The sequence below is a fragment of the Falco biarmicus genome, chromosome 3 (assembly GCF_023638135.1).
Source record: "Falco biarmicus isolate bFalBia1 chromosome 3, bFalBia1.pri, whole genome shotgun sequence".
Classification (NCBI taxonomy): domain Eukaryota; kingdom Metazoa; phylum Chordata; class Aves; order Falconiformes; family Falconidae; genus Falco; species Falco biarmicus.
Window position 1 is genome coordinate 48,385,274 of NC_079290.1, and position 26,184 is coordinate 48,411,457.

The 26,184-nt window shown below is 41.3% G+C and overlaps 2 protein-coding genes across 4 annotated transcripts in view; one reads left to right on the top strand and one right to left on the bottom strand.

Moving 5' to 3' along the window:
* RGS20 (regulator of G protein signaling 20) overlaps nt 1-16,688 on the bottom strand; it is a 45,343-nt gene extending 28,655 nt beyond the window's left edge. Inside the window, exons 1-2 of one of the 2 annotated variants that reach the window (XM_056330925.1) lie at nt 14,274-16,688; nt 11,673-12,087 (exon numbers count right to left, since the gene is read on the bottom strand). In XM_056330925.1, coding sequence (XP_056186900.1) covers nt 11,673-11,789 — 117 coding nt within the window. In that variant the 5' untranslated portion in view covers nt 11,790-12,087; nt 14,274-16,688. Of the gene's footprint in view, nt 1-11,672 lie in introns of both variants that reach the window. The other variant, XM_056330926.1, reaches the window with a different exon arrangement.
* A 3,450-nt stretch (nt 16,689-20,138) lies between these two features.
* Nucleotides 20,139-26,184, top strand: part of ATP6V1H (ATPase H+ transporting V1 subunit H) — a 50,524-nt gene continuing 44,478 nt past the window's right edge. The window contains exons 1-2 of one of the 2 annotated variants that reach the window (XM_056330921.1): nt 20,139-20,303; nt 21,659-21,785. In XM_056330921.1, the coding sequence (XP_056186896.1) occupies nt 21,682-21,785 (104 nt within the window). In that variant the 5' untranslated portion in view covers nt 20,139-20,303; nt 21,659-21,681. Of the gene's footprint in view, nt 20,304-21,009; nt 21,155-21,658; nt 21,786-26,184 lie in introns of those variants that run through there. The other variant, XM_056330922.1, reaches the window with a different exon arrangement.

A 26,184-nucleotide genomic window follows, 5' to 3' on the forward strand; every position in this document is an offset into this window, starting at 1 on the left:
TATCTCAGTGTACTAAGGTATCGATGGTACTGAACAAGTACTGATTTAGAGAGGTTAAGTTATCCTTGTTTTGCATTTGCAGATACCACTGCAGAAGTGATTGGAAAGGCCTGGGGCTTCCTTGTGGAATCTCTTACTAATCTTTCCTTCCTGGATGCCTTATGCAATTTTACCCATATAGGAGTGTATGCCTGGATTAGAGAGGCTGTGACTGCAGACAGTACAAATTACAGGTTGAATGTCATGCTTGCTTTGGGCTTAGGAGCAGACTTACAAATGGTACCTGTGGTGCCAAGGGAGACCTGGAAACCGATACAGAGTTACAGGTTACAGATACAGAGGACCTCAAGGAAAAAAAAACCCAACAAACCAGGGGGTGGAAAAAAACACCTCAGAAGAACACTGAGTTCTTCTGAAGTTGGTGAAGGCACTTGATGTATTCCTGTGAAACTGCATTTCTCCTGTCTGATGCTCAGAGAGACAGACACTCTTCTGCAGGCTGGACCTTTTCCTCCGGCCACTCTGGGGCTGTCTGTCATGTTTCCCTGCCTTTGGAAATATGCTGCACTTTGCTGTGGATTCTCAGAAGGTCCTGAGAGAGAGAGAGCAGCAGTCCAGAGGGGTAGAAATTTGGACAAACCTGTTTTTATATCCCATCTTTATGCATCATTTTTCAAAACAACTCATTAACAGACCACACTTATGGTGGTTTCCCTGTTACACCACTGCTTTGAAAGACTGCATCTTCCTCCTGGGTGGACAAAAATGTTCCTCCCAACCTCCTTTCTGCATGCATTTCAAATCTACCTTCCGACCTAATACAGAAAAGACAAAGTGAGACTGAAATTTTCCTGTCTGCAATAGTCCATGTTTTTTTCTCTGATCTGTAACACCTTTAACTTATTTATCCTAATGATTTGGAAAGGCTGGTAAGAACCCAGTAGAGTTTGGCTTTTCTTTCTGTTTAAAAGATGTCTGGCTTAGAATCCAGTATGATACTTGAGAGAGCACAGGTTTTTTATGAGTCTGAAACAATTTTATAGTCTGAGCATACCACTGTTGGTCAGGTAAATCATTCAAGCAGATGCTGTTCTTGTACGTACATGAAGCGCATGCATTTATCTGTGCAGGGTCTGTATGAACAGAATAAACAATGCACAAAGGTGGCTATTCTGTCTAGCAGAAAAAAATAGTAACCATCTTTCAAAAATCAAAAATTTCAGTGAACATGAAGAAATTCTAGTTTGAAGAAACATCCCTGGCATTTAAGACTGACTTACTGTATCAGTCTTCTGATTGGAAAGCTATCTGACTATTCCATGCCAAACTGTCTAGAAGGTCTGTATGTAAGTAGAAACACCCTTTTACCTTATTTAGAGCCCATATTAAATATAGAGGTTATAGATGTCCCATTTATTGACATGATATGCAGAATTCTGGGTAACATAGATCAGTAAATGGAACAAGAGTTTGCAAAAGAAAAAAATAGGACAAAGGGACAGAGATGAGCAACTCTGCCACTTCTCTGGTGCAGTCTGAGAACCTGCGTGAATCTGAGCACAAGTAACCACAAGGCAAAAAGGGTGCAAGTGGCAAAGGTTATTTGGGATACTAAACTCCAGGATTGGCAAGGAATCCCTAAAAGGAGATACTCTTCCCCAAAGACATCCCTCCTAGAAGAATGCTTGTGCTTAAACAAATCAGTTTGGTAATAAAAAGAGAAGACCATGGATTTTACAAACTCAGGCACTGCAGTGCAAGAAAATTAATACTTTAAAATATTATAATCCTCCTACCTCTCATAATAAATGAAAGTCATTATGCACTTCAAGAACAAATACTTATCTTTTACTGGTCTAAGTCTGATCTACTGTTTTTGCTCTTGACTACCCTCAAAGGAAACAATGAAGCTGACAGAACATTAAGAACAGTTTTCTCCTTTATTGAGTCCTAAAGTAAATCACACAAGATGTCACAGGAAAAGTCACAGCTACTTCCTGAAATTAGGCTGTGTTCACAAAGGGAACTGAATGAATAATGGAAGTTGAGCCTCTCCTCTTTTTCTGTATGAATTTCTCAGCCTACACCTGTCATCTCTAGATTCCCGAGAATATTTTTCATCCTTCTTGTAGGCATAAATAAGCACTTGCAACAGTGAACCAGGAAAAGTGATCTGACATTTCCTAAGATCATTGGCTACTGCTTCATTGGACAGCATCACTGGGCAGCTCCTGGTTTGCTGCAGTCTGTTCTTACCTTAAGATGTGATATGGTATTTTAGATTTGCTTTATTTTGAGAATAACACCAAAGGTACAATATTGAGGACAATTAGCCTTCTGAGCTGTTTCCAACCATATCTGGTGGTAGTCTGAGGATCTGTTAAGTTAAAGATCTCAACATTGAAGTTCCTGAAAGTTTCATTGGAATCAGGACCCAGCACAGGGATGGGCTGTGGGAAAGGCCAGGCCTTCTCAGATATCATAATCAGTAGTAATCAGGCACAGACCCGCTGTGATCCAGGCTTCACCAGTTCACCTACTCACCGATCCCTGCCATTTCCCAAGTATTACCCTTCAGCATACTTTTGGATGTGGCTGATGGAAAAATAACATTCTGCCTGCCTCAGCATTAAGTTTTAATGCTTGTGTTGAAACATACAGTTACTTACATTGTACATAAACAAGGTGCTTTCATCCCGTGCGGCCTCCGGGAGAAGAGTCTGTGGGATGGTATCTCACTTGCATTTCCTGGCTTGGCAGAGGTTTGGCTTTGACGTGTTCTCAGGAGGATGCACCTAGCAACCTGAAGCTGGGCTTCAAAATTAAGATATTTGCAGTAGGATATTCTGATCTCTTTTTGCATCTTTCTTTTGACAGGATGAAGCTGATTTATGAAGACATGCCAATGAATGGGAGTAAAAAACTGTCCTGTTATTGCACAGAAGGGACCAGCAAAATGTAGGACTGAGTAAGCATTAACTGGCTTGCAAAACAATTTATTTTCCACTAGAGTCTTTGAATTTTGTGTGGAAAGATATTGCTGTGAAAAAGCATGTACTGATTCCTGAGTTTTGTTGTTTTGCAGCATTTATGGGAAATGCATGTCATGTGGCACGCACTGTATACAAACAGGCAAGAGGAAGGAGTAAATTGCCCTTCATGTTCACTACATATACAGCAAGGAGTAGTGGGTTTAAACGGCAGACAGATATTTCAGTTAAATACGGGTTTTCAATGGTAGGGTGGTGAAGCACTGGAGCTGACTGCCTAGACTGCAAAGTCTGTGTTAGTGAGGTTTTAAAGAGCAGGCAAGGTAAACCCATGCCAGGAAGGGCTTGAGGATGGTTGCTCAGATGACACTTTCAAGCTCCCATCCAGAACTCCCTTTGATGATACTACACCCCACATGATTCTCCTGGTCACTGGAAGGATTTGCTAATTAGGTTGGACTGGCCAATACCTGCAACCTGGCACTCAAATCCCTGAGAAATCTGAGCTGAAAAAAACCCCCACACCACAATTCCTCTTTCACTTGGACGTGAGGTGTATTGGAAATAAAGCAGAGTGTGATGGGAACACTATGCTCAGGTGATCTCTACAACATGATGGCCTCTAGGAGAAGCCATAAATGAGAGCAACATCAGCTGTATTATGTCTTAGCATTCTGGGGCTTGTAATGCACAATGGTACTTCATTTTACTGAAGATCATCTACTTTCATCAGTCTGGGTGTGAGAGACCTATCAGGAAATAAAGATCAATTCCTCCTGACTCACAGACACCCAAACTAGATGTCTTAAGGCAGCCTCCATGGTCTTCCAGAGAAATGTTGCTTTTCCCCAGTATCCTTTAGATAAACAGTTGATTCTTGCTGATGGAAGGATATCCTAAATTACTACATTTGTAAATCTAAAGTTACCCATATCTCAAATTACTTGATTTAGATTTAGGCTGGGTGGGTTATTTATCAATCAGTGTGACATTTTATTGCACTTAAAGAAGGTCATCTTATATTAATGAAAGCAGTCTCTGTAATTCAGGTCAGTCTAGGATTGTTTTGCTGGAAAATTTCTGGAACTAATGTAAAAACAGTTTATATTTTGAATTTTGTATTCATTAAGTTCTTTCTGACAGTAATACCCTAATCAGCCCAGGATTCTACATTTTTCCATTTCAAAGGTACACAGCTAAAAAGGAAATTGTAGGACTATTTCAAAGGTAAAATATGTAAATCACTAAATTAGAAAAATACATGATTGCAAATTAGTACAAATTATCTCTGAGGGCTAGAAAATTTGCACACTATTAATATGCAAGTAATCCATCCATTAATATGTAGTACATTATTATTTTGACAACTTCTACAAAAGAAAGCCCTCTGCTGTCTGCCCAGCTATTATTTGCTTATAGACAACTCTGAGCAATACAGCTAGCTAGTCTCAGAACTGTGTTTCTGGATGCAAAAAAATATATTTTATGAATTAAAAAAAATTATGCCATGTAATTACAGAACAGTTTAAAAAGACAGACATGTGAAGAGCTCTGTTCCACAGAATAGTTGAGGTTGGAAGGCAGAATCTGCAGATCGTCTAGTGTAACCTTCTGCTCTCAGGCTTCCTAGGACCATACTGAGCAGGGTTTGAATACCTCCAAGGATGGAGACTTCAGAACCTCTCTGGGCACTGTCCCACTATTCAACCCACCCTCTCCCAATAAAAAAAAAACAACACACCAACTTTCTGCCTGATAGAATAATTCCTGCATAACCCACATTCATCTGTTCTTACATTTATGTAAGATGCTAAAGATTAAAACATTTTTGAAAGGAGTTATATTTAATGGTTTGAGCTGCCTTTAGCAGACTAGTATATTATATATTCAGAGGAGATACAGGGAGAAGAAAATCCCCAAACCAAACATGAAAGATATCTGCAAGGCTGCCCAGGGGTAGCAAGCAAGTGGTAAAAACTAGTCCTATCCATGGATACTAGCAAAGCCAGTGGCTTGTTGCGTGTCTTCAGGACTAGGCCTGCTAAAGGGTACCCTATGCACAGCACATTGTGCTCCTCCATGGCTCCCAGAAAGACCCACAGAACTCAAGTAGATACCAGTGCCTGCTCCCTCATCTTGCATGGACAGAGCTGGTATCTAAACATGCCATCCAAAAAATGACAACACACTGCATGGGGAGCTGCATCACAGGAACAAATGAAAGTCCCAATTGCAGAAAAGAGTGTTCATGTGTCTCTTTCAAAGGAAATTACAGGACTGATTTGGCTCTGTACATGCATTAGCCTTCATTTGGGAGCCACAGCCCCAGGTATGGCCAGCTCCCACCGCCAGACCTACGTATCTGAGTGATGCTATTAGCATATTTGCTGGAGAGACAGGACATACAGCCTTAGATCCTTCCTCCGCTCTGAATTTGCATGGGTTGATCTCCTAGACTGGTGGCCTAGCTGCTGGAGGCTGTCTGTCAGCCTCAGAATGCCCTCCCTGGCTCAGACCCTGCTAACCAGAAGGGCAATGAGAATGACTTTCCAACCTAGCTGCAAAAGACCTCCCTGTGGATTTTGGTCTGGGCCAACTACCTGTTAAAAAAAATGGAAATATTTCTTATTGAATCTCAGACCCTTGTGTGATAAGTGCCTTGAACACAGTAAAGCGTCACCACTCCTATACAAGGAATATTGAATTATACAACAAAAAATTTCAACACAAGGGAAGGAAGGGACCCCTGCTATCCTTCTCACAGACACACTGTACTAAGTGGTTAGGTGATCCTTCTGGTGCATGTGGTTTCAAGTCACTTCAGGGGAAGTTTTTGAACCTGGACTTCCCATAACCTGGGCAACAGCTGTAAGTGCTAGGCTGTCAAATGAGAAAGCAGTCCTCTGTCCTGTGTCAGGACAAGGAGGCTAATTTCAGGAGCACATTTGGGTCCATGATTCACAAATTAAAGGAGAGGCCTATCTCTAATGTCATTGCTCATGGTAGCTCATTGAATCCTATCCTTATACTCAGCTATGCTTATACATATGCAATACAGACCCCACATGGGCTCTGGGGGACACAAGCACACCAAAATCCTGCATGCAGTGATGTAGATCACAGGGATGACCACAGCCTTTAGTGAATAATGCTGGGTTTAGCTATGAGAGTAATTATTTAATTGCTATCAATGTTTATTTTGGATTCTCATCCTATATTTTTTACTTCCTCAGCCAATACAGAAAACTGTAGGAGCTTTACCCAGCTAGCAGATTTGGACCATGATAAACATAAATCATTCAAAGATGAAATGTTTTTCCATAGTTACAAGTACTATAGTTAACAGACCTCCCACTTCAGATGACCAGATGGAAGGGAGGTTTCTAACCCCCCAGATGAGTAGTACAGTCTTTTTCATAGCATGGATGCCCTGACTCCAATAAGTGCTAAAAACCTGGGTATGAAGCAACCGTGAAATATTGCTTCCTGTGCCCCAAGAGTACTTTGTGACTTCTGAAAGCAGCAATTAATGAAACAAGTTTTTCCTTGGAGGAATTTTCTTGCAAACAAGAGAAACCACTTCCAGTTTCTGCCTGACCCCTCTTGCAAGGTTGGGTGCTGACAGGCCTTAATCCTCCTAATAGGTCTGCTGACAAGATGTGCACCAGTATTTTGCTGGACACTGCAAGTCTCAGAAGGATTTATACTTTATGGTTGATAGTCTAGAAATATGCAGGGCTAGCCCTTTAACTAGTACAACCACTTCAGGGACAAGAAAAACTGTTGTTATAAAGGATACATGCCAAGAAAATAAAATTAACCAGCACAGAAGACCACACAGAGATAATGTTCTCCAGCTTGTCCTGAAAATAATTTTGCTTAAAGTAAAATCATATGCAGCTGGTTTTAAAGCTATTACCTTAGTCTTTAACTACTCAGGAAAATACCCACCCTTTTTCCTAACCAGAAGTATAATGTATTATCAAAGAAGTTGTCAGCAAGATGGTTATAATTTGGTGGTCCTAAATATCCTGTAATACTCCTACTTCTCTCCCAGAACTCTTCCCCTCTTTGAATCAGTGCTCCTGAATAAAACAGAGCATCAAACACGCGACAAGTTTTACATCTGCTGTATAAGAATAACTATTTGGGCAAAGACAAAGAATGTTAGTTGCCAAGCGATTCAATCCACAGCCATACAGTTTGCATCCCCCGCCCATCTCAAACATAAGAATTAGATAAAATGTGACTATTAAGCCATGTTTCAGCCTATTTATCTAATTAAAACACCTGTTCAAAAGAACAGAAAGAATGTGTTCTTGGTATAAGTTACTGCTTGGTTTGTTCCTATGACACAATCACAAGCTTTAAGACCATACAAAAGCTACTGTGACTAAGTATGAAAAAGAGACTTCAAATAAACACCCCTGACATGAAAATGTACTTGGCAGAGATTATGTTGACTGAAGAGGGTGAGTATATTGATCAACAGCAGGACTTTTCCTACTGTTACAAAAGATAAAGACAATATCCAACTTGAGAGGGATTGTTAATAGTAATAATTAGTGACTGGTAACACTCATCACCTGATGACACTAGGGTACTTGGCAAAGCAGTGCAATCATTCAACTGGCACAGCATCCTTTGCAAATAACATCTTTTATCATTTTTGACCTTTCTGGAGTTGTTTGTGAATGGAACTCTATTTCAGCAAACAAATCATGATTCATAGCTGTTGCCAAATGATTTAGATGAGCTATGCACGGTCACAAGCAGCTTCCACATTACATGCAGTGCACGGAATAATGTTTGACATCTGCAAACCCAAAGGATTTCTGCAGAGCTAAGATTAGCTAGATGAGGGAAAACAGATACCATGCTTCCCCTGGGCTGCTACTCCCAACAGTATGCTTGTGGCCATTTTGGTTTCTGCCTAGTTTCCCAGACAAAACTCAGAAGGGTAGGACTTGGCAAGCAGAAAGGCAATGCTGTAACTGGGGTATCATTAGGCATCAGACTATAGGCTGATTTTTAAGGATGTGCAATACTTGTTCTCTGCCTCTCCTTGACAGACACCTTCTCACTCAACACTATGCTTTTCTTCACCTCTCTGCTCCATGCCTCAGGGAAGAAAGGAAAGAAAGATCTTACCTGTAAGGCAAACCTCAACAGGAGCTGGAAAGGATTCTGCTTACCAGCAAGAATAGGGTTGCTCTCTCAGGTAAAGTAAGCAAGAAGCCCAGGGAATCCCACAGCACTTGAGCAAGGCAAACAGGACAGAAATCGCCAAGCAAGGTCCAGATCATAAGGCAGCATTGCAGCAAGGAAGTCAGCCCCTCAGCCAAGGGCTAAAATCAGGTTCCATAATCAAGCCTACACTGACAAGGGACAGCCAAGTTCAAGGCAGGAAGCCAGCCCAGGGTGGGGGTTAAGGTCTCAGCCAGGTAGCTCCAGCACCAAATGGGGATAGCTATCACTCAGCCAGAGACCAGAGCTCCAGCACAGCTCAACCAAATAGAGAACAGCCCTTTGGGGCCAAGCTTAAATAGAGCTGCTGGGTTCATGAGCGAGTGTGGTGGCCCCAGGTGAGGCTGCTCAGGCTCATTAGCGCTTATTACTGCCCTCAGAGTTCTGACACTGCTGTCCTGTTGGCACTTGTCCAGTCACCTGTTGTCTGTAGATGTATTATTCATGTAAACCCAACCAAATCTGTGTATGCTTAGAAACTGTAATTATGTTATAGAAGTGAAATAGGTCTTATCCAGATGTAACCTGGACATGAATTAAAATGTAGAATCTCTGTGGAGAACATTCTCATCCTTTTCTGAGGAAGTGATGGCAGTGTAACAGGACTTTGGCCAAATTTTGTCATTAGGGAAAAACTGTGATGTATTTGCAACCTCTCACTATCTCCCTGTGCAGTGTAATGTTGCTGGGATGTTTATATTGTTAACTTGCAAAAAACTCATTGGGACCATACAAGAATGTGTCTGTTGGCTCTGGGTTAAGTAAGTCCTTGCATCTTTGTGTTGAGACTGGTAAAACCCACTTTATTCACTTCTGGGTTTTAACACTTTTATAAATCAAGACGCAAAAATGTCAGAGGGAAAGGCTTTCTAAGTAATGCAAATGGAGATTAGAAATAAACAAGTCACTAGTAAATTTAAATATCATGAAGGTAATTTAAAAGGCCTTTAAACCTCACCTACCACTTTTCAAAAATATTTATCTTCTAATTCAGTTTCTCTTTGAAATGCATGTTCAAGAATAAATAAACCTAATTCAAGTGTTCTGTTGAAAGATTTGTGTTTGTTTTTTTTTTTTTTCTTAAGTAAACCCAATTTATTTAGTATTTCAACTTTTTTACTCTTTGGCATGTTGAATTAGGTGCCAACTTGCTCTCAGAAGCAGCCACTGCTCACATTTGGAAGCATCAAATTCAAAACCTCACCTAAAGTGGAAAGGAACATGGAAATTAATGAGGTCTGGGGAATCAGTCTGATCAAAGACCCTGTCAGTCACACAGATTATGGGTCTAAGAAAATAGTTTGTCTATAGTGACCACTGTCACATATAGAAAAAATTTACCAGAAAGAATCTGAACTTTCTGCAGGCTTTAATGCCACCAGAAAAAAAAAAAAATGTGATCTTGTCTGTTCTGGGAGTGTAAGTGACGAACTGCTCTTCAACCTTACAAACTTCAAGTTGATTTCCTAAATACTAGGAAATCATGTAAACCCTCTGTGCCTTGGTTCCCTATCAGTATACAAGAAAGGTATTTGCTTCCTATATGAAGTAAAGCTTGCAATTTATTTTAGTTACCCAGACTTAGAGCTGTACACATTTCCAGACAGTAATTTTTCTAACTTTCAATCACTGACACAGTCCTTGTAGACTCATTAACTACTAGTACTGTTGCTTACTTTACATATGTGAAAGGATTATTTGCTGATACAGTTTATGAAGTCCTGGAGACATGTTTCCCCAGAGCCTCATGCAAGAGCTTCCACATGACAGCAATTTCACCTTAGCTGGGCTCATAAAGTGGTCACAGAGCATCTCCTGGGCTGTCCCTGCTACTGGAGATGACAGCCACACCGGCAGAGCTGCAGCATTTAGAAACGTAAGCACAGAACAAAGTAAATGGACAGATAGTCGGTGGGAGAAGGGAAGCTGGCAGTGCTGGTGTTTAAGGAACTTTGGACAGTAAGTGGCTCTGAACCTTGCAGTGTCATTTAGGTTCCTCTGTAGATAAATCCCTTTGCAGAGCACAGAAATAATAAGTTGTCCTCTGTGAGATGCCTGACTCAGTGCTGTGCACCATGTTCTCAGAGACTTGGCAACAAACTACGATTTCAGGTAAGAGCCATAAAAGCAATCACCAAGCTGAAAGGAACTATTCACTGGGGATGAATGAGAGGATGGCTGAATGAGAAATGACTGGGGAGAGTTGTGAAGAACTCAGTATATGGGTTTCAGAAGCTATGACTATGAAGAGTGAAATTCAGGAGCCATTGTGCCTGTGACAAAACCTTCTCTGCCTTCAATAGGGCCAAGAAGTCCCCAGGCTAGTGTGCTAAATGGACAAATAATGAGACAGAATGACATGAAATTCTGAAAGGTTTGTACTTGGTTCATTACCAGAAGCAGTTTCCTGATAGTGGCAAAGCAGGCTGAGTATCTCCTCTCAGCAAAAGCAGTGAAAGTCATTCAGGATTTCTGATTAGTATAGTTTCGTAATTCAAATGAAATGGCCTGCTGGAAATGGACACGCATTGGCTAAGGAGATGGGATGGAGAAGCCAATTCTTGCTTTAACTGGAATGTCTGTAGTGCAGATGTGGAATGGGGAATGGCTTCTTCCCATCTTGTCTTTCATCAAACCTGCCAACAACCTTGACTGGCTGCCTCAGTCCTTCTCCACTCTGGTGCTAAGTTAGTCTAAAAAAGCCCCCAGATGTTGTGCTTCCAAGGTGTGTGACTTTGCTATTATGTTCTCTTCCCTACCACTTCTGCATTAAAGTTTTAACAAGTTACGGTTTCTTGCACCTGTCTCTCTTGCTCTGTTGAGATGCACTGTAAATAACATTGGTTCACCCCGCAGGCAGCTTTCAGGCTTTTGACAGAATCTAATGGGTACATGACTGTTGTTTTTAATTAAGGAAAATGGTTCGGCTCCACAAGTTGACTAAAGGGGATATACTGCAACACCCTAATAGATTTTAATATTATGCTGTGTTTGATTTCTTTGGGATATCTTATTTTGTTAACTACTAACAAAGATCATCTGAGGTAGGTAGCATCAGTAAAAAATGCAGACCTCTTCAGTGTCTCAGCACCATGAAGCAACATGCTTTCCCTCACCCTCTTAACCACAGATTAGCTCCACAAAGTATGAATCATTTTCATGAGTTAGATGGATGTGTTTAATACGTTTGAAAGCAGACACTTAACAGGAAGGTGGATCACCACCTCCTTTGTCACTGTGGTTGCAACACATCGAGGAACAGAGGGCAGAGGATGAGGGTCAGGAACAAAGAAAAACTACATGAATACTGATGTCTTGGTGACGAATAGTCTATGGCTATTATCTATTACATTAACATTTTCTTTCTGCTGCTTTCCCAATACACCCTTTCCTCCCTCCTTCAGGACATTTGGATAACCCTGGATTTTGTCTTACCTTGAAAATCCACTGTGCTGCTTTAACATCATCTTCATTTTGGAGAGTCTCCTTTGCTTGACAGTTGTCTGCATGGTAGCTGTGAGTCCTGAAGTAGAGCAAAACTTGCCTCCACATCAAGAAATAAAGGGGCTGAACCCAATTTTACAATGACCTTTCTCGGAAAAGCACCACTTTTATTTAATGATGAAACAAAACCAAATCCCAGACAGTGGGCTGAATGACAACAACATAGAGGTGGCTCTTCTTTAAAGCGATGGGCAAATGCCAGGGTCTCTTGCAGCTTGCCAGTCCTTCCTGAAGCCTCCACAGTTCTGGAGACAAACAGGATTATCGTCCCTCAGATATCTGCAGCGCCTCATTCCCTCAGCATCGTGCCAGCTTAGAGATTAACGATTTCATAGGTTCTAGTAAGCTGAAAAGGAAGAAGACAGGCACATAGCGGGTGGATACATGTAAGAAAACAGGCTGTAACAATCATTAAACACATTTTATCACTCAGAGTGAATGTACTTCATTTACAACTTGAAGGAAGAAGTAACTTAGCATGTAGTTGTACTCTGCAGGCAGCACCAAATGGAGATGTCTGTTTTAGGTCAGTGGCACCTGTCAATCACATTTTTTCTCACCGACTGAACAGATGGTTTACTGGTAATCCTTCCAGCCCCAATGAAAACACCACATGAGCAGAGCCATGTCTGAGGATAGAGACAAACTAAATATAAAGACTAAGACTCCAGGTAGATTATTAATAGATTATTTCTCTTAGCTTTATATAGGGTTGCAAGGCTTTTGCTTTCTGTTCATATTCCCTCACTATTTCTTTTTTGTGCTTTTCAAAATACAGATGGGACAAACACAGAAAATTTAGGAGGAATATTAAATTATTGTGGAATTTTCATTCAAATAATTATGTAAGCATTGTTTAAAGTTTATAGTTAGCAATGCTGTTGTAATGACAGCTAAGCAAATAATAGTGTTCCTTGTGTGGGAAAGCATTTGGGAGCCTTTTAAAACATCTTATCTCGGAGACAGCAGGAAGTCAAACTCATACATATGTTAGTATGCATTGAAAAGAATCAACATGTTAATTTATCATAATTTCAAAATGCTTCCAGTTTTAATAATTTTACATTTTAAGTTAGTAATTTTTAAGAGTTAGTTGAAACTACAGAAGTTACTATAAATAGGGAGCCAAGAGAACTTCCATTTTAAAAGTGTCTGTGATAGAAATATAAGTGGGAAAACTGATAGAAATATTCTATCTGTTTTAAAAGTTCACTACATCTTTTTCCAGGCTGAAATATGTCTAACCGTTGTTTTCTGCCAAAAGTCAAAAGTTTTGACAATTCAACACTGTAGCTATAAGGCAGCATCTCTTGTGAGAAGTGCCTTGGTCACACCTCTGTCTCTTTTCAGTAAGTGCTGAGGAGAAAAATGAAGAACAATAGGAGAACATTTTGTTCTAGCATTTGGCTTGACAAGCTGAATTGCACTAGAAGTCATAGTATAGTAAGAAAGCTTTTGCATGAGCTCTGGTAATAAGTCTGAGTTCAGCAGAGTTACTGCTGAGGTTTAGGTAACCACCTTCTTTTCTGTCTTCTAGCCAGGCTTACTGTCAGCAGCAGTGGGTAGCTCAGCATTTCCTTTTTCCTCCAAGAAGCTACTGCTCTGACCTAGCCTCTGCTTGTAAGAAAAGGTGATGTCAGAGGATCTATTTGTTTTCTTTATTTTAACCCGGAGGTGGGTTTTATTTCACTTGGTACTTGCAGCAATTTCCCAGAAAAGAGTGCTCCTTCTACACATTCAGGTGCAGACGCCCTTGTCCAGACAAGAGCTGTTAGCACAAATTAGCTGAGACTGCTGGTGAGAGGAGAGATGCTGTACTGCAAAGGGGAGCTGGAGGCTCTGAGACCCTCCACCTTTCAATACAGAAGGGCATGTTCATGAGACAGAGACACTTGTCTCTACTCACTAAAATAATGTACTCTGCTGTTTTAACCCAGCTGCATTTATTTCCCAAGGCTATAAATAGTTTTGTACTGGCCTTTCTGTTCCTGTTTCTACACAGTACTTCACTTCCAATTTTCAGGCAATATATCATTGTTCCATTCTACCAGGGAAAAAAAAAATGAAGATGTATTTATTACAGTAAAATGTTAGTTTATTTTTCTTTCAAAACCACTGCTCCTATTGAGGATAAGATATGTGTGGTTCCCTAACTGAGCATGCAAAACTTAATTTCAAAGAGGTGGTGGAGCAATCAGAAGATTGCCTGGTATGACTGTTGCAAAATTGTTGTGTATTAGCTTTACCAGATCCTTTCGGCCAGGATCTGATTAATTTAAAATAAAAACGATCAAACTTCTATGACCCAGAAGACAGACAAATCTATATTGGTTGCAGGAAGCAGGATTTACTGGTTTAAAAAAAAACCTCACAGAATAATGTTCTTCTACCATGACACAGACACTAAAATGAAGATGAAATAAGAGGAGAAAACAAAGACAGATGAAGCAGTCAAAATCCTGTTCACAGTGGGCCAATCTGGCTATAATTACTCAGGAAAAATATCCAGTGAAGCACTCCATATCTTCTCACATTGAGAAGTCATTTCCGTTTCCATGAAAGGAAGCCTCTTCTCTGACAACCCTCCACCCTTGGACAAGAGAGAAAAGAATCTGTCCATTCCACTGTCCCACAGGTCCTCCCTGATGCCTGTGAGGCAAACGTGAAATCTGCTGGGAGAGATGGTTTAAATGGGAAACCCATGAGACGAAAATAAAGAGAAGCCAGAATGGTAAAATAAGTCAAGTCCATTCAAAAGTTACAAATGTCACAGCATTTTCTCTCCAGGATAGGAGGTTAGTTGTGTATCAGTGGGTCATTAGAAATCATTGGGATTTGCTCCAGTATGTGAGTACTTTTTATACATCCTTGCAGTATCAAATCCTGTTAGGTTTTTTCCTTCAGATAATTCAGGCACCTAAAGACATATCTAGATGTACAATGAGATTTTTCAAAAGACATTGTGCTCTCCTATCCCATAACACTAAAAAGCCCAAAGGAGCATCTCAGATATGAAGTTTTAAAGCAAAAATTCGTCAAAAGGACAAAGAAATTCAGTGCCTGCCTTTCTCTTATCTGTACTTGAAACATATATTTAAAATTGCAAATAAATAAATAAACATATAAGATACAAAATATTAGAGTATTTAAATAATTAGCTTTATTTATTTTATTCTGAAATTTAGAGATAACACACACAATTTCCACCAGTGGAAAAGAAGAGCAAATCATATCTTCTGGGAGACAGCTAGCAGTCTTCCTTTTCAGGCCTTAAGATGTGTGTATGCGATAAAGTGCTGGAAGATACAAAGATGGACATATTCTGATATATTTCTTCTCACCTTGCAGTAGAGACAGATTATTGTAGATTCATTTCTTTTTTGCACTATTGGTTTCTTCCATACTGTGGAGCAGTGCTTTGGGGTAAGGAGTATTTTAGATTTACAACAACATGTTCTTTGATTTTCCCCATTCATGTGACCTTGACCTAGTTTCTTCATATTTATCTGCCTCAATTTATCTAGAAAATGAAGACCCTCCTACTTTACATTAGTATTACATGGACTTAGCCAATGATGCTCAAAAAGGCTTCAAGTTTCACACATTACAAAACCAGCTAGATTCCCTCTAATGTTTGCCTCTTACAACCCACAAGCAGACCTGAATTGTAATTTCTTCTTCTTTGCTCTTGCCTCTCTCCTGCTATAGAATCCCCTTTGCCAAAAAACAGCAGGTTTAATTTAGGGTCTGTTGACCGAGTGCACCTGGTGCTTAATTCTGTGACAGAAGAAATATATCCTATGCTTGCAATGCACCCATAGGGGCTTCACACCGAAAGAAGTAATTCTAAAGCCCATGCCTATGGCTGGCATCCATCCCTTGGCATGCAGTGTACATGCTGCTGTGATTTGCAGAATATGTGAGAGGCAACGATACATTGTTCTTATTACAAGAAGGAAAGGAGAACAGACAGAAATATTCTCACGATCCAACTCTCTGTAGTCTTACTGTAAGGATAACTCAACTGCATTCATTTTTCTAGTATTAAACTATTGAACATTTTTATTCTTTATGATCCAGGCAATTGGTGACTTTCATTCCTGCATGCTGATATGCTTTTCATTTTTCTGTTTCACACACCAATAAAGTCATCTAAACATAGCAACTTCAAGTGAAGCTGGGCTGCCAGGAGTTAATAGACAAGCTAGTGCTTAAGACAATGTGAGACAACGAGAATTGTTTTTCAGCACCTGAATCCTAAAGGATCAAAAAATAGGAGCATATAAAAAAATAGGAGCATAGCACTTTTCCAATTATAATCTTTAACAAGATCCAGTTCAGAGAATCAACCAGCATGAATAAGGCACCATAAGGTGCTCTCTGAAGCTGATGACACAGAATGGGTTTGTACTGGTTGCTGAGGACTGCTTCTTGCTGTCATAGTGATGACAGGCACACGAGACAGGTTCCTGTAATGCCTGTATAATGTTTTTCTCTCTCAAAGCCTGCCCTTGCAATGCAATGCAGTTCATTAACACAGAGAGTGCCTCATGGGACTCATGTTGAGTGAAAATTTCCAGATGTGCCCAAGTGTTTGACAGACAGGGGTAAGAGTGCATGTAAATCTGTAGCATACCCACCATCCTCTGGTAAAGTGGTTCACAGTTAACAATGTGCTTGTCAAAGGAGTGGCACTATCATCGGCAAAGTTTTGAATACACTGTTTACCTCCTTTCTCAAACATATCTGAGTGTGCTGAACAGCACAGGCTCCAGCCAGATGTTTTCTGCACTCTGTTGAAGACCCTTCTGCACTGTGAAAGTTGATAATTTCTTCCTACTCTCTGTCATATATATCTCATTCAAGAGTTATGAATCAATGCATAGACGTTTCTTTTTAGTCCAGAAGAGGGATAATTTTTTTTGGTTTTTGTTTTTTTAAGAGCACCTGCAGATGCATCTCACTGAATGCCTCTTGGAAATAAATCCAAGTGGATGGAGTCTACCTGTACCAACCTTGTCCACACACACAAAGAACTCCTGCAGAGGTGGGAGACATGACTGTCCCTTACAGATCTGTACTGACCTTTTGTTAATGTTTTGCATTTATTTCCTTACATGGCATAGAAGAATATGTAAAGTAAGTATATTATTATATACGTATATTCAGGAACAATGTATTGTTTGCATTCTCTAATACGGTACATTGTGTTCACTAATTTGATTCCTCTGCTAGAGACTCTGTTAACTGGCCTGGCATAGATATCATGTTTACTGTTTTCTAGTTCCTCAACTGCTCCTGGAACTTCTGTTAAAAAAATAATTACTCTTACAATTATTTCTCCTCTCTTTATCTTTCTCTTCTTGCTAATTCAGTAGATTCATACTTTCAGCCATTATGCCTCACTCCAAGGTTACAGAAAAGTTACAGGAAAATACTTTTTATGGTAGCCTCTCAACCACCTGTGAAACGAGTAGCAAAGCCAGAGTCTGCCATTTATGATGAAGTCAACATACAAAATCACAGCTTTCCAAAGTTCTTTTCTATAGAAAAATGACTGTTGCCATAGTATCAAAATTTCAACTGCAAAGAGCAATCTGTCTTCTTTTAGCTGGACTGAATGGATGGTGCTAGACTCTTGCAGGTCATGCAATTAGGCAAAAAAATAGTCTGCTACAGAAAAAACAGACCACTGATGACCTAAAGCATGCTCCAAATAAGAGATCACTTTGGGCACCAAACTGAAACCAGGAAACTGTTTTTCTCTGCTTACTATGAAGTACTGAAACAATACTGGAAGCAGGGACTAGAAGTGAGAGAACCACGATCCTGTGTATGCTTGCACACGAGTACAGGTAATTGGGTTAAGCCAGAAGTGTGCTAAAGGGGTGGGAGAAAATACACTCTGCAAAGTAAGATTTGTTGTGGATTATTTCCTTGAAATAGGTGATCCCTAGCAGAAGAAATGCCTTTGCAAGCCTAAGCAAGTATTTGGGACATTACCTTGCTAGACACAGGGGCACATGATGGGGAACAACACTATTTGTGTCTTAAAACTGGCAGCTGGAACTGCACATTCAGAGGTGCTGATCCACTTTCCATGGGTTTACTTAAACTCTGAGAACAACTATTGGACTGAGCTCGGAAGGGTGGAGGTGGAAGAATACCGTGCCTAGCTTAGGTAAGAGAAGGCACTGAATTATCGGTGTTTTCAGTGCTGGGACAGTTTGGGGTTTGAGCAGAACTATCATTGCGGACAACCGAGGAAGTTTCACTGAAGGAAAGCCTGATGTGCCTCCAGCTTCAGGTAAGGGCTGAATGGTAGTTTGTAGGATCACTGTGCAGACCTTTGATGCCTTCATTCTGCAAATCCTGTTTAAAAAGCTTCAATGCTTGTTCAGATTATTTTGTAAACCCTTTGTGCTTTGGTTTCTTTATAAAATGGATAAAGTTGTATATATCATTATTGGTAATGTGGTTTGCAATGACTATGGAAGAGGTGAATATGTGTATTGCAGGTGCCTGATGCTAGACTCCAAACAAGACCAGCGGGCGAGACATGCCATAAAAAGGCAGAGCAGAAGCAGGAAATGCAGAATGCCACAGGACAGAAGTTACATTCTTAAAAGAGGAACTGGTTAAAATAAGGCTGAATCAGATTCAAATAAACTTTCAAAGTAGCAGACTTTTATTCAAGATTGTGTGGAGTTGTAGAAATGTTCATCAATGTGTGTAAGCAAGCAACATGCAAGAACACAAATGTGCTAGATTAAATCCCAAAGTCCCATGTACTGGGTAATCCACAGAATCACATTAATGCATGTGTTTATTACAGACTAGAAGGCACCGAGCATGCACACAGCTTTGAGAGCTTTCTTCTGCTAAAGCATGAAGAAATGCAAATACTGTTACTTGGACTGTGCCTGGGATTTGAGCTCAGTGGTTACGTTATCAAGAAATCAACAGTTTTATTGTGGTATGAAGAAAAATCCATTTTAAAGGAAAAATTCTTATGGAGGAAATGTAATTAGTGGCATGGTAATGAAAGCCATCCTTGAGTTAAAAGAACGCTAGCAGAGGTACTGGCAAGGTGTAATTTAAAGAACAATGTATCCTCTGAATGGAGAATACAGAGACTCTACAAAAATGAAAGTTAACTGTAGACAGGTTCTATGATATTATGACACAGCTCTGCATTGCCTGTCTTGTCCTGCTCACACACAGACCTCTCAGATCTATTTCTCTTTCCTCTGCCTTTCCTCCTTTTATGTTAGCAGAATTACCATTCAGGATCATTTCTGACTAGGAGTGGTATGTCTATACACTTCATCACAGTATGACTGGAAAACTTCACTCAGCAACTGAAGACAGTTTTTTTTTCCCCTCAGAAACATGGAAAATTAAGCTTGTGGTTTCTGAAACACTTGGGCTTTTAGTCTGAAAAGTTTCCTCCTCCTTTTGCTTAGCGAGGCATAGCTCAAGATATACAGGCCATTTTATTCAAGGACGTTGTTGTGCAGGGTGCACGTCCTGCCCAGGTACGACTGGGGAGGAACGGAACAGGGTGCTGCTGGCACATGGCCCCTGCAGCTCAGGGCGCGAGGGAGAGCTGTGACACAGTGGGCTGCGAGACTGACACCGTGGGCTGTGAGACCCCCTGCGAGACCCCGACACGGTGGGCTGTGAGACCCCCTGTGAGAGACCAACATGGTGGGCTGAGACCCCTGCAAGACCGCAACACGGTGGGCTGTGAGACCCCCCGCCACACAAGGGACACAGGCAGTCAGGCCCCCCTCCCAGAAGCAGGGGCCCAGGACCCCCTGCCCCCTTTCCAGCTGTAGGAAAGCGCAAACTCGCCCCACTGCAGCAGGAGGCAGAAGGCAAGAAAATGCTGGTTACCGGGGAACAGCGGCAGAGCCCCGGGAGGCATTCCAGCGGCAGAGGCCGTGCGCGCCATCTCCCCGGCCTTCCCACTCCCGGCCCCGGGGCTCTCCCGAGCCCGGCGCCCCTCACCCCGACGGGAACCGAGGGGGCCGTCCCGGGGGGCCAGGAGGTGCTCGACCCGAGGGGCAGCACCGAGGGGAACCTCAACCCTTCCCAAACACTAAGCCCTTTCCTGGCAGCAAATAACACGGGCGGGCACCTACACGCCGTGTCCTGCCATCGGTCTCCTCGGCACGGGCTTACACCCCCACACGAAATGACCCGCAAGTATCTGTGTGTCGGGGTGCGGATGTTTCCTACACCCGCGCACACAACCCAACCCGCACGGATGGCTAACGCCGCCCCGCCGTCCCCGCCCGGGGGGCACGGTGCGCCAGCCCCGCCCGCCGCGCGGCGCGTGGAGCGGGGCGGCGCGCGCTCGGGGTGAGCTGTCCCTCGGAGGCCGCCGTCGCCGTCAGGTGAGCGGCGTCACGTGACGGCGCTGGCTGCGGGGCCGCGGCGGCGGGTGGCGGAGCGCAGCGGCGAGGGGCCTCCGGGTGCGCGGCCTCCCCGGGACTGCCGAGAGGCGGCTGCCGCCTTCTCCCTTGCACGGCCCTCGCTCGCCCACGTACCCTTGGGGTGAGTGAGAGCTGTCCCGGGCGCTGCCCGCCGCGGGGACAGGCGGGGGTGGGGGTGGGTGCCGCTGCACGGCCTCTCACGGGGGCTCCTGTGGGCTCGGGGGCGGCGCGAAGGGCTCCCCCCATCCCCCCGGGCGTTTGGGCTCCCCTGGACCCCTCAGGAGCCCGCGCAGGGAGCGGCAGGACGAGGCCCGGCGCCTTCCTGCCCTCAGGCCTGCGCGTCACTCGGGTTCTTCGACTTCCCCGTGCCGCTCCTGCCGCCGGCCCTGCTCTCCTCTGCCGCTCCGGGAGTCTTGAAGTGGTTCTGGCTGGGCCACGCAGGAGCTGGGAAACGTTCAGTGGTCGTTGAAGGACACCGAATGGTGCCGTCTTTGTGGGTGTCTGTTCACGGAAGTAGTTTCAAAGGGAAGACAGTTCTGCTGCTTCATTTGGTCAGGGTAGTTCCTTTTTTTGCTTTTGTTAGAATCATGTTTTCATTAAGTCATACGGATCAGGTTTGCTTGTTAGGGATGGTGCAGAATATGCCAGTTTGCTCTTGCTTCTGTAAAGGGAGCCAGAAAAGTCCAGAAGTAAGCTACATGGAGAGGCTTGATGCAGTTTAGGTTGTAAGGAATTCCTGCTCCAGCTGGGTCTCAAGCCTCTGCAAACACACTTCTTGTTATGGCATCAAAGGCGGGTGGAGATTAAACCATAAAGGAAAGAAAAGGAAGTGGTGAAGGTCACTGTCTGCAGTAATGTAATATGTCCTGATGAAGAACTTCTGTGTAGTTATTTTTCAGTTTGCTTTCTGTACAGCGGTGATATGAATTTTCTTGTTAGCATATGTGACATGGGTTTTAATTTATATAACTGGTGAGTTTTTTTGGTGAAGTTGTAGTTCATGTGTTTCTAATGTCTAAATACTCTTAAACAAATACCTGAACTAAATCAATTCAAATGTGTGGGGTTAGGGAGGATATGCACTGAATTTTAGGCGTGATTTGGAAGGAAGATACATTGTGTTATCTGTAGGAGTGCTTGAGCATTGGAGAAGAGTTGTCTATTCAAACGACTTCATTTGATTATTTAAGAATTTACAAGACTGGGAATTATTTAGTAATGGTATATATCTTTTATTTTAGCAATCTTGTGATTGGCTACAGTTTAATTTGTAGGTATGGCTTATTTTTGTTTGCTTCAAGGAAGGCACGTTTTAGATGCTGTATAAAAGTTTGATTTCTTAGTAAGTACTAGGTACAGTTTTAAGGAATGGTACACTGAAAGCAGATTTTCCTTTTTATTTCTTTAAAATACTGGACATGTACTCTGTTCTTTAGTACTTTAATAAGAGGTCTCACATCTGACTTGCATTCCTAGGTACAATTTAATTATCAATTAAGATGGATATCCGAGGTGCTGTAGATGCTGCTGTCCCAACAAACATCATTGCTGCCAAAGCTGCTGAAGTTCGGGCAAACAAAGTAAACTGGCAGTCTTATCTCCAGTAAGTAAAAACTTTCCATGACTTTTTTTTTTTTTCTTTCTTCCTTCCCTCTTAAGTGTTAGACTTTTTGAGATTTTGGGTTACGTTGGAACATTAGGTTACAGTGAGGAACATTCTTTCTTGGCCTCATGGAAGCAGCTGGAAGAAGTCTGTATTAAATGGAAGTGGTTGGGGAAAATTTTCTTGTGACTTCTTACCAGAAGGGGAACTCTGCTTTTGTGAACTGAAATGCTGTAATAGCAAATAATATAAGTTTGCACAAATGTGTGGTAAAACTGTCCATTTTTGTTCCTCATCATTCAAATGCCATTCTCAATTTTACCCTTATTAGATGAATATGGAAGTAAGAAAAGTTTACAGTATGAGTTGTCTTATATGTAGGTATGTTACCTATATTGCTGAAGTGCCTTTTGTGTGAATACAAATTATACTAGTGAAACTGGACTGGTAGTCCAGGAAAATACGGTGTACCTTAAGAAAGAGTAGTGCTGTTGAGCAATTGAAGCAAGTAAATTGGGGAGTAGGCTGAAACCAATACTTCAGTCTGGGGAGAGTTGTGCTGCCATTTCAGGTAAGCTCAGAGTTTACTTTGGAACATACATAATGGCATTGGGAGTAGCAAGAGAAGTACTGTCCAAAGAGGCTACCGGAACAAGCTGAGGAAAATAGATCTGTGTGTGAGGTAGGGAACAGGAATTAAAAACAGACTTTTACGAGTCCTCTGTACTCTGAAGTGAATGCAAGATTCATGCAGCCCAGCATTCCTCATGACAGGTACCTATGAAGAATATTGACAAAGTGTAAATTACTGTTATCTTTTGAGGGCTCACTTAGGAATAGCAAACTACTTAAGCGTTCATTGCTTTGTAACTGAAGTGGCAGAAATTTTGATGATTCTAGGGGTACAAACCATATGATGGTACTTCGTGGTTATCAACATTATACTACTTCACAAAAAATAGTTGCTTTTTTTTAGATTGCTGTGGCACATAAATATATGCTATATGTTAAAATAACATTGCAGAAGTGTACGCATGCCAGCTGAAAAGTGCTAACCCTGTAGAAGCTTATTGATTACTACATGCTTTGCCCTGTGCTATGTAACTCAGTCTTGCTTATTCTATTTTTTGTATTGTGTTTTTTTTTTTCTCTTTGTGATTGGGTTTCTGCATGATCAGTCTAGATTTAAGGAACTGATCTGATGAGGAAGTTTCATTTTTTTCTAGGCTATTTTTCAGTTGGTTTAGTTCCTTGTTCAGTTTACAATGTGACATTACAGTGGCTTTGCAAGTGGAAGGGAAAGGTTGGTGTCGTAACTTCACAGTGGCAGCTACCAAGCACTTTTCAAACGGTCTAAGCAGCTTTTGCTGTTACTGTGGGCACTGTTATCTATCTGATAGGAAGTGTGTCCTGAGGAAGCCTGAACCGTTGTTCCTGTGCTGTCCTAGTGGCATGTGAACAGCTAGTTAGCAGTTATTTGGGATGAAAGTGGGAGTACAGTTGTTCACTGTCAATGTGAGTGCACATGACGTAGTCTTTTTCACTGCTGCTCTGTGTCAGACTGTAGGGTTGGTGAGGTTAATTTGTTGTTTTTGTTGATGCAGGGGATAGTTCTGTTTGGCAAGGAGTTGTATTTTGAATATGTATGTAGTATTAATTGCTTCACTATGCTTTATGTGGTCTACCACATACAATTTTCATTCGCTCTTGGGGTTCTGTCTCTCTGGTGCTGAGTAAGGATGGGGGAGTTTTGTTTATTTGTCAGCAAACTCCTGTGTAACCTCTTTTGACCAGGAGGCAGGATTGATGTTCTTTTTCAGATTCTAGATGTAGAATTTGTTTTTGTTTTGTTCTGGATTCTAGGAAAGAAGAACATACTAGTTATTTCTTATCTTTGATGCATTAGCCAGGTTTTGGAGGCTACTGTAGTGCATCTGGCTAGTGTTTGTGGTCCTTCGTGAGACTGTTCAATGCTTGATGTCCTCTGTGTGTCCTGTTTATTATTGCTCTGAAAGAAATGTAATTTTTGTGCCTCATATTTACTGATAGCAGCCTGGGTGTCTGGCTGAGGTAGCTTCACAGGTGAACTTAAGTGGTGCCAGAGGGATTGTGGAGTGTCATGAAGATAACTGTAGTTCCTTGGCTGGGGAGTTGCCTTATCATTAGTTATTGGAAAACATCAGCAGAAATTTTGGTGCTTCTGAAGAGGAAATAAAATTATACTTGGTTTTGGACATGTCCTGTTTGGATGTGATGGTGTCTGAGGCTGGTGCTTTAAGGGATTTGTTGGAAAGTCAGTGCAGCTATATTGGCTCGTGTTTGGAACAAAGCACGTTAATAAATGAGTGGAAACTGCTTCTGGTGTACCTGTTAGAGGCAGGTCAGAGTGGGTTGTTCTGGTTTGTAGAGTAGAAGGAAGATGAAGTGCTGGTGATTTTGAAGGGCACTTTTTTGCTTTCTTTTGAGCTCCTGTTCTGGCAATCTGTGTTTACAGTGGTAAGCTTGCATATAAATATATGGAAGCATACTTCAAGTCTTTAGACATTTTTACATTAGAGGAAAGATTTTTGTGTTAATTTAGGGAAAACAAACGTATCAACTCAGGCATGACATAATTTGTGTTCCTTAAATACTTCCTATAGTTTATGTAGTTGGAATCAAATTACAAGAAATTGTGATGAAGTGTGTGTGGTTTTTTTGTGGTGTGGGTTTTGTGTTGTGGTTTTTTTCTTTTTTTTTTTTTTAATCTGGCTGTGACAGTTATGTGTATAAAGATGCTTCAAAGTCTGCATCAGTCATGACTGAATTGGAGTCTGGGTCACACAGGAAGGCGTTCTGAAGGTCTTTTCTGCTCTCTGTTCTTCAGTGCAAAAGTGAAAAAGCTTACTAATAGTTGATCAGATTCTAGTAGCCTGACTTCTCTTACAGAGTCAGTTCAAGCTAAAGATTAATTGGCATATTGTTTAATCCATCTCTGAAGGTTTTAACTGTAAACTAAATGTCAAACTATGCTAACGCACAACTGCTGACTTGTGATGTTTTCCGTGTATGCTGTTGGAACAGAAGTAAAATATTTAGGTGTGACAACTGTATATATTAATCATTTGCTGCTGTGTTCACTGCTTGCTTCAAAATTAGGCTGTGGAAAAATTTGTGGGGTTTTTATGTTAAAATTACTTTTTTGTTTGTTTTGAATTCCAGCTAGAGTGTGTCTGAGGGAGAAGAAAGTAGCAAAACTTGCAACAGTGGAAGGTGATGTGTAGGTTTACTTACCTTCTGGAAGCTAAATGTAGTTGAGGCCATTAGCTCTGTACAGACTTTACTGCCCTTGAATCTTGAGACTTGTGGTGGTTTAGAGGTGTTGATGCCCTCTGCTAGTTAAATACATGATGGGTCTGTGGGTGTGGGTCGCTGTTCTGTGCTGTGTAGTTTCTTTCAGCTTTTGCCTCAGGGTGTGAGAATGCCTTTGGAAGGTGTGTTAGCTTGCTTGAAGCAAATTTGGTTTTGCTTTCTAAGAATAATAAATGAGTTCTGTGGAAAAGTGAACTTGTTTCAGAGTTTAACTTGCATCTTAACTGCACTGTAGGTTTTCTAGGTATACAACATTTGACAATACTTTATATTTAACCAGGTGGGTACCTGATGGCTAGCTTGTACTTAGTTTCCCATGTGTCGCCAAGTACTTTATATATATGTCTGTGATTCCAATAATTTTTTTTTTTCCGCTTGGGAGTGGGGGAACCTTCTAAAGCAAGCTAAATATTTTTGTCTTTAAGAGCCAATCTTGTCTTAGAAGAGATAGAAGTTTCCTAACTTGTAGTATGCATATTTTGTTTTCTTAATTTTTTTTTTTTTTTAAATTTGGTCCAGTCTTGTAGAGTACATTTAGCCTGTTTTACTGTTTTAATTTTGTAGTGTTAAAACTGTTGAGCAGTTGGATAAAATTAATGTCGTTTAGGTACGTGCAAAGTACTGTTGATACCTGGATAAAAGAAATCATGCCTTGACATGATGACTTCATATGAGCTTTTTATTTGCTTCAGATACAGTCAATTAAATATGTAAAAGCACCAACAAAGAAACCCCAAAATTAAAAACCAAACGAAACACCCTTAACCCTCCAGAACAGTTTTTGTTAAATAGTTCAAACAAAAAAAGGAACAGGAGCTTCTGGAGGAAATGCATAATAAAAAGGAGGAACCACAAGTTTCTGAATCATCTTTAGAGGTTTTAAAAATGATGGTCTTACAAATTCATGCTTTCTAAGTCTTGCATAGCTTCAGTTTACTCTCCTGTAGGTAGTGCTCTCAAAGGTAGGCCTTAGTATTTGAAGCACAGGCCTTTAAAATGTGGTTACAGGACTCCTGGTCTAAACCTGATACACCCAGATAGCTGAAGC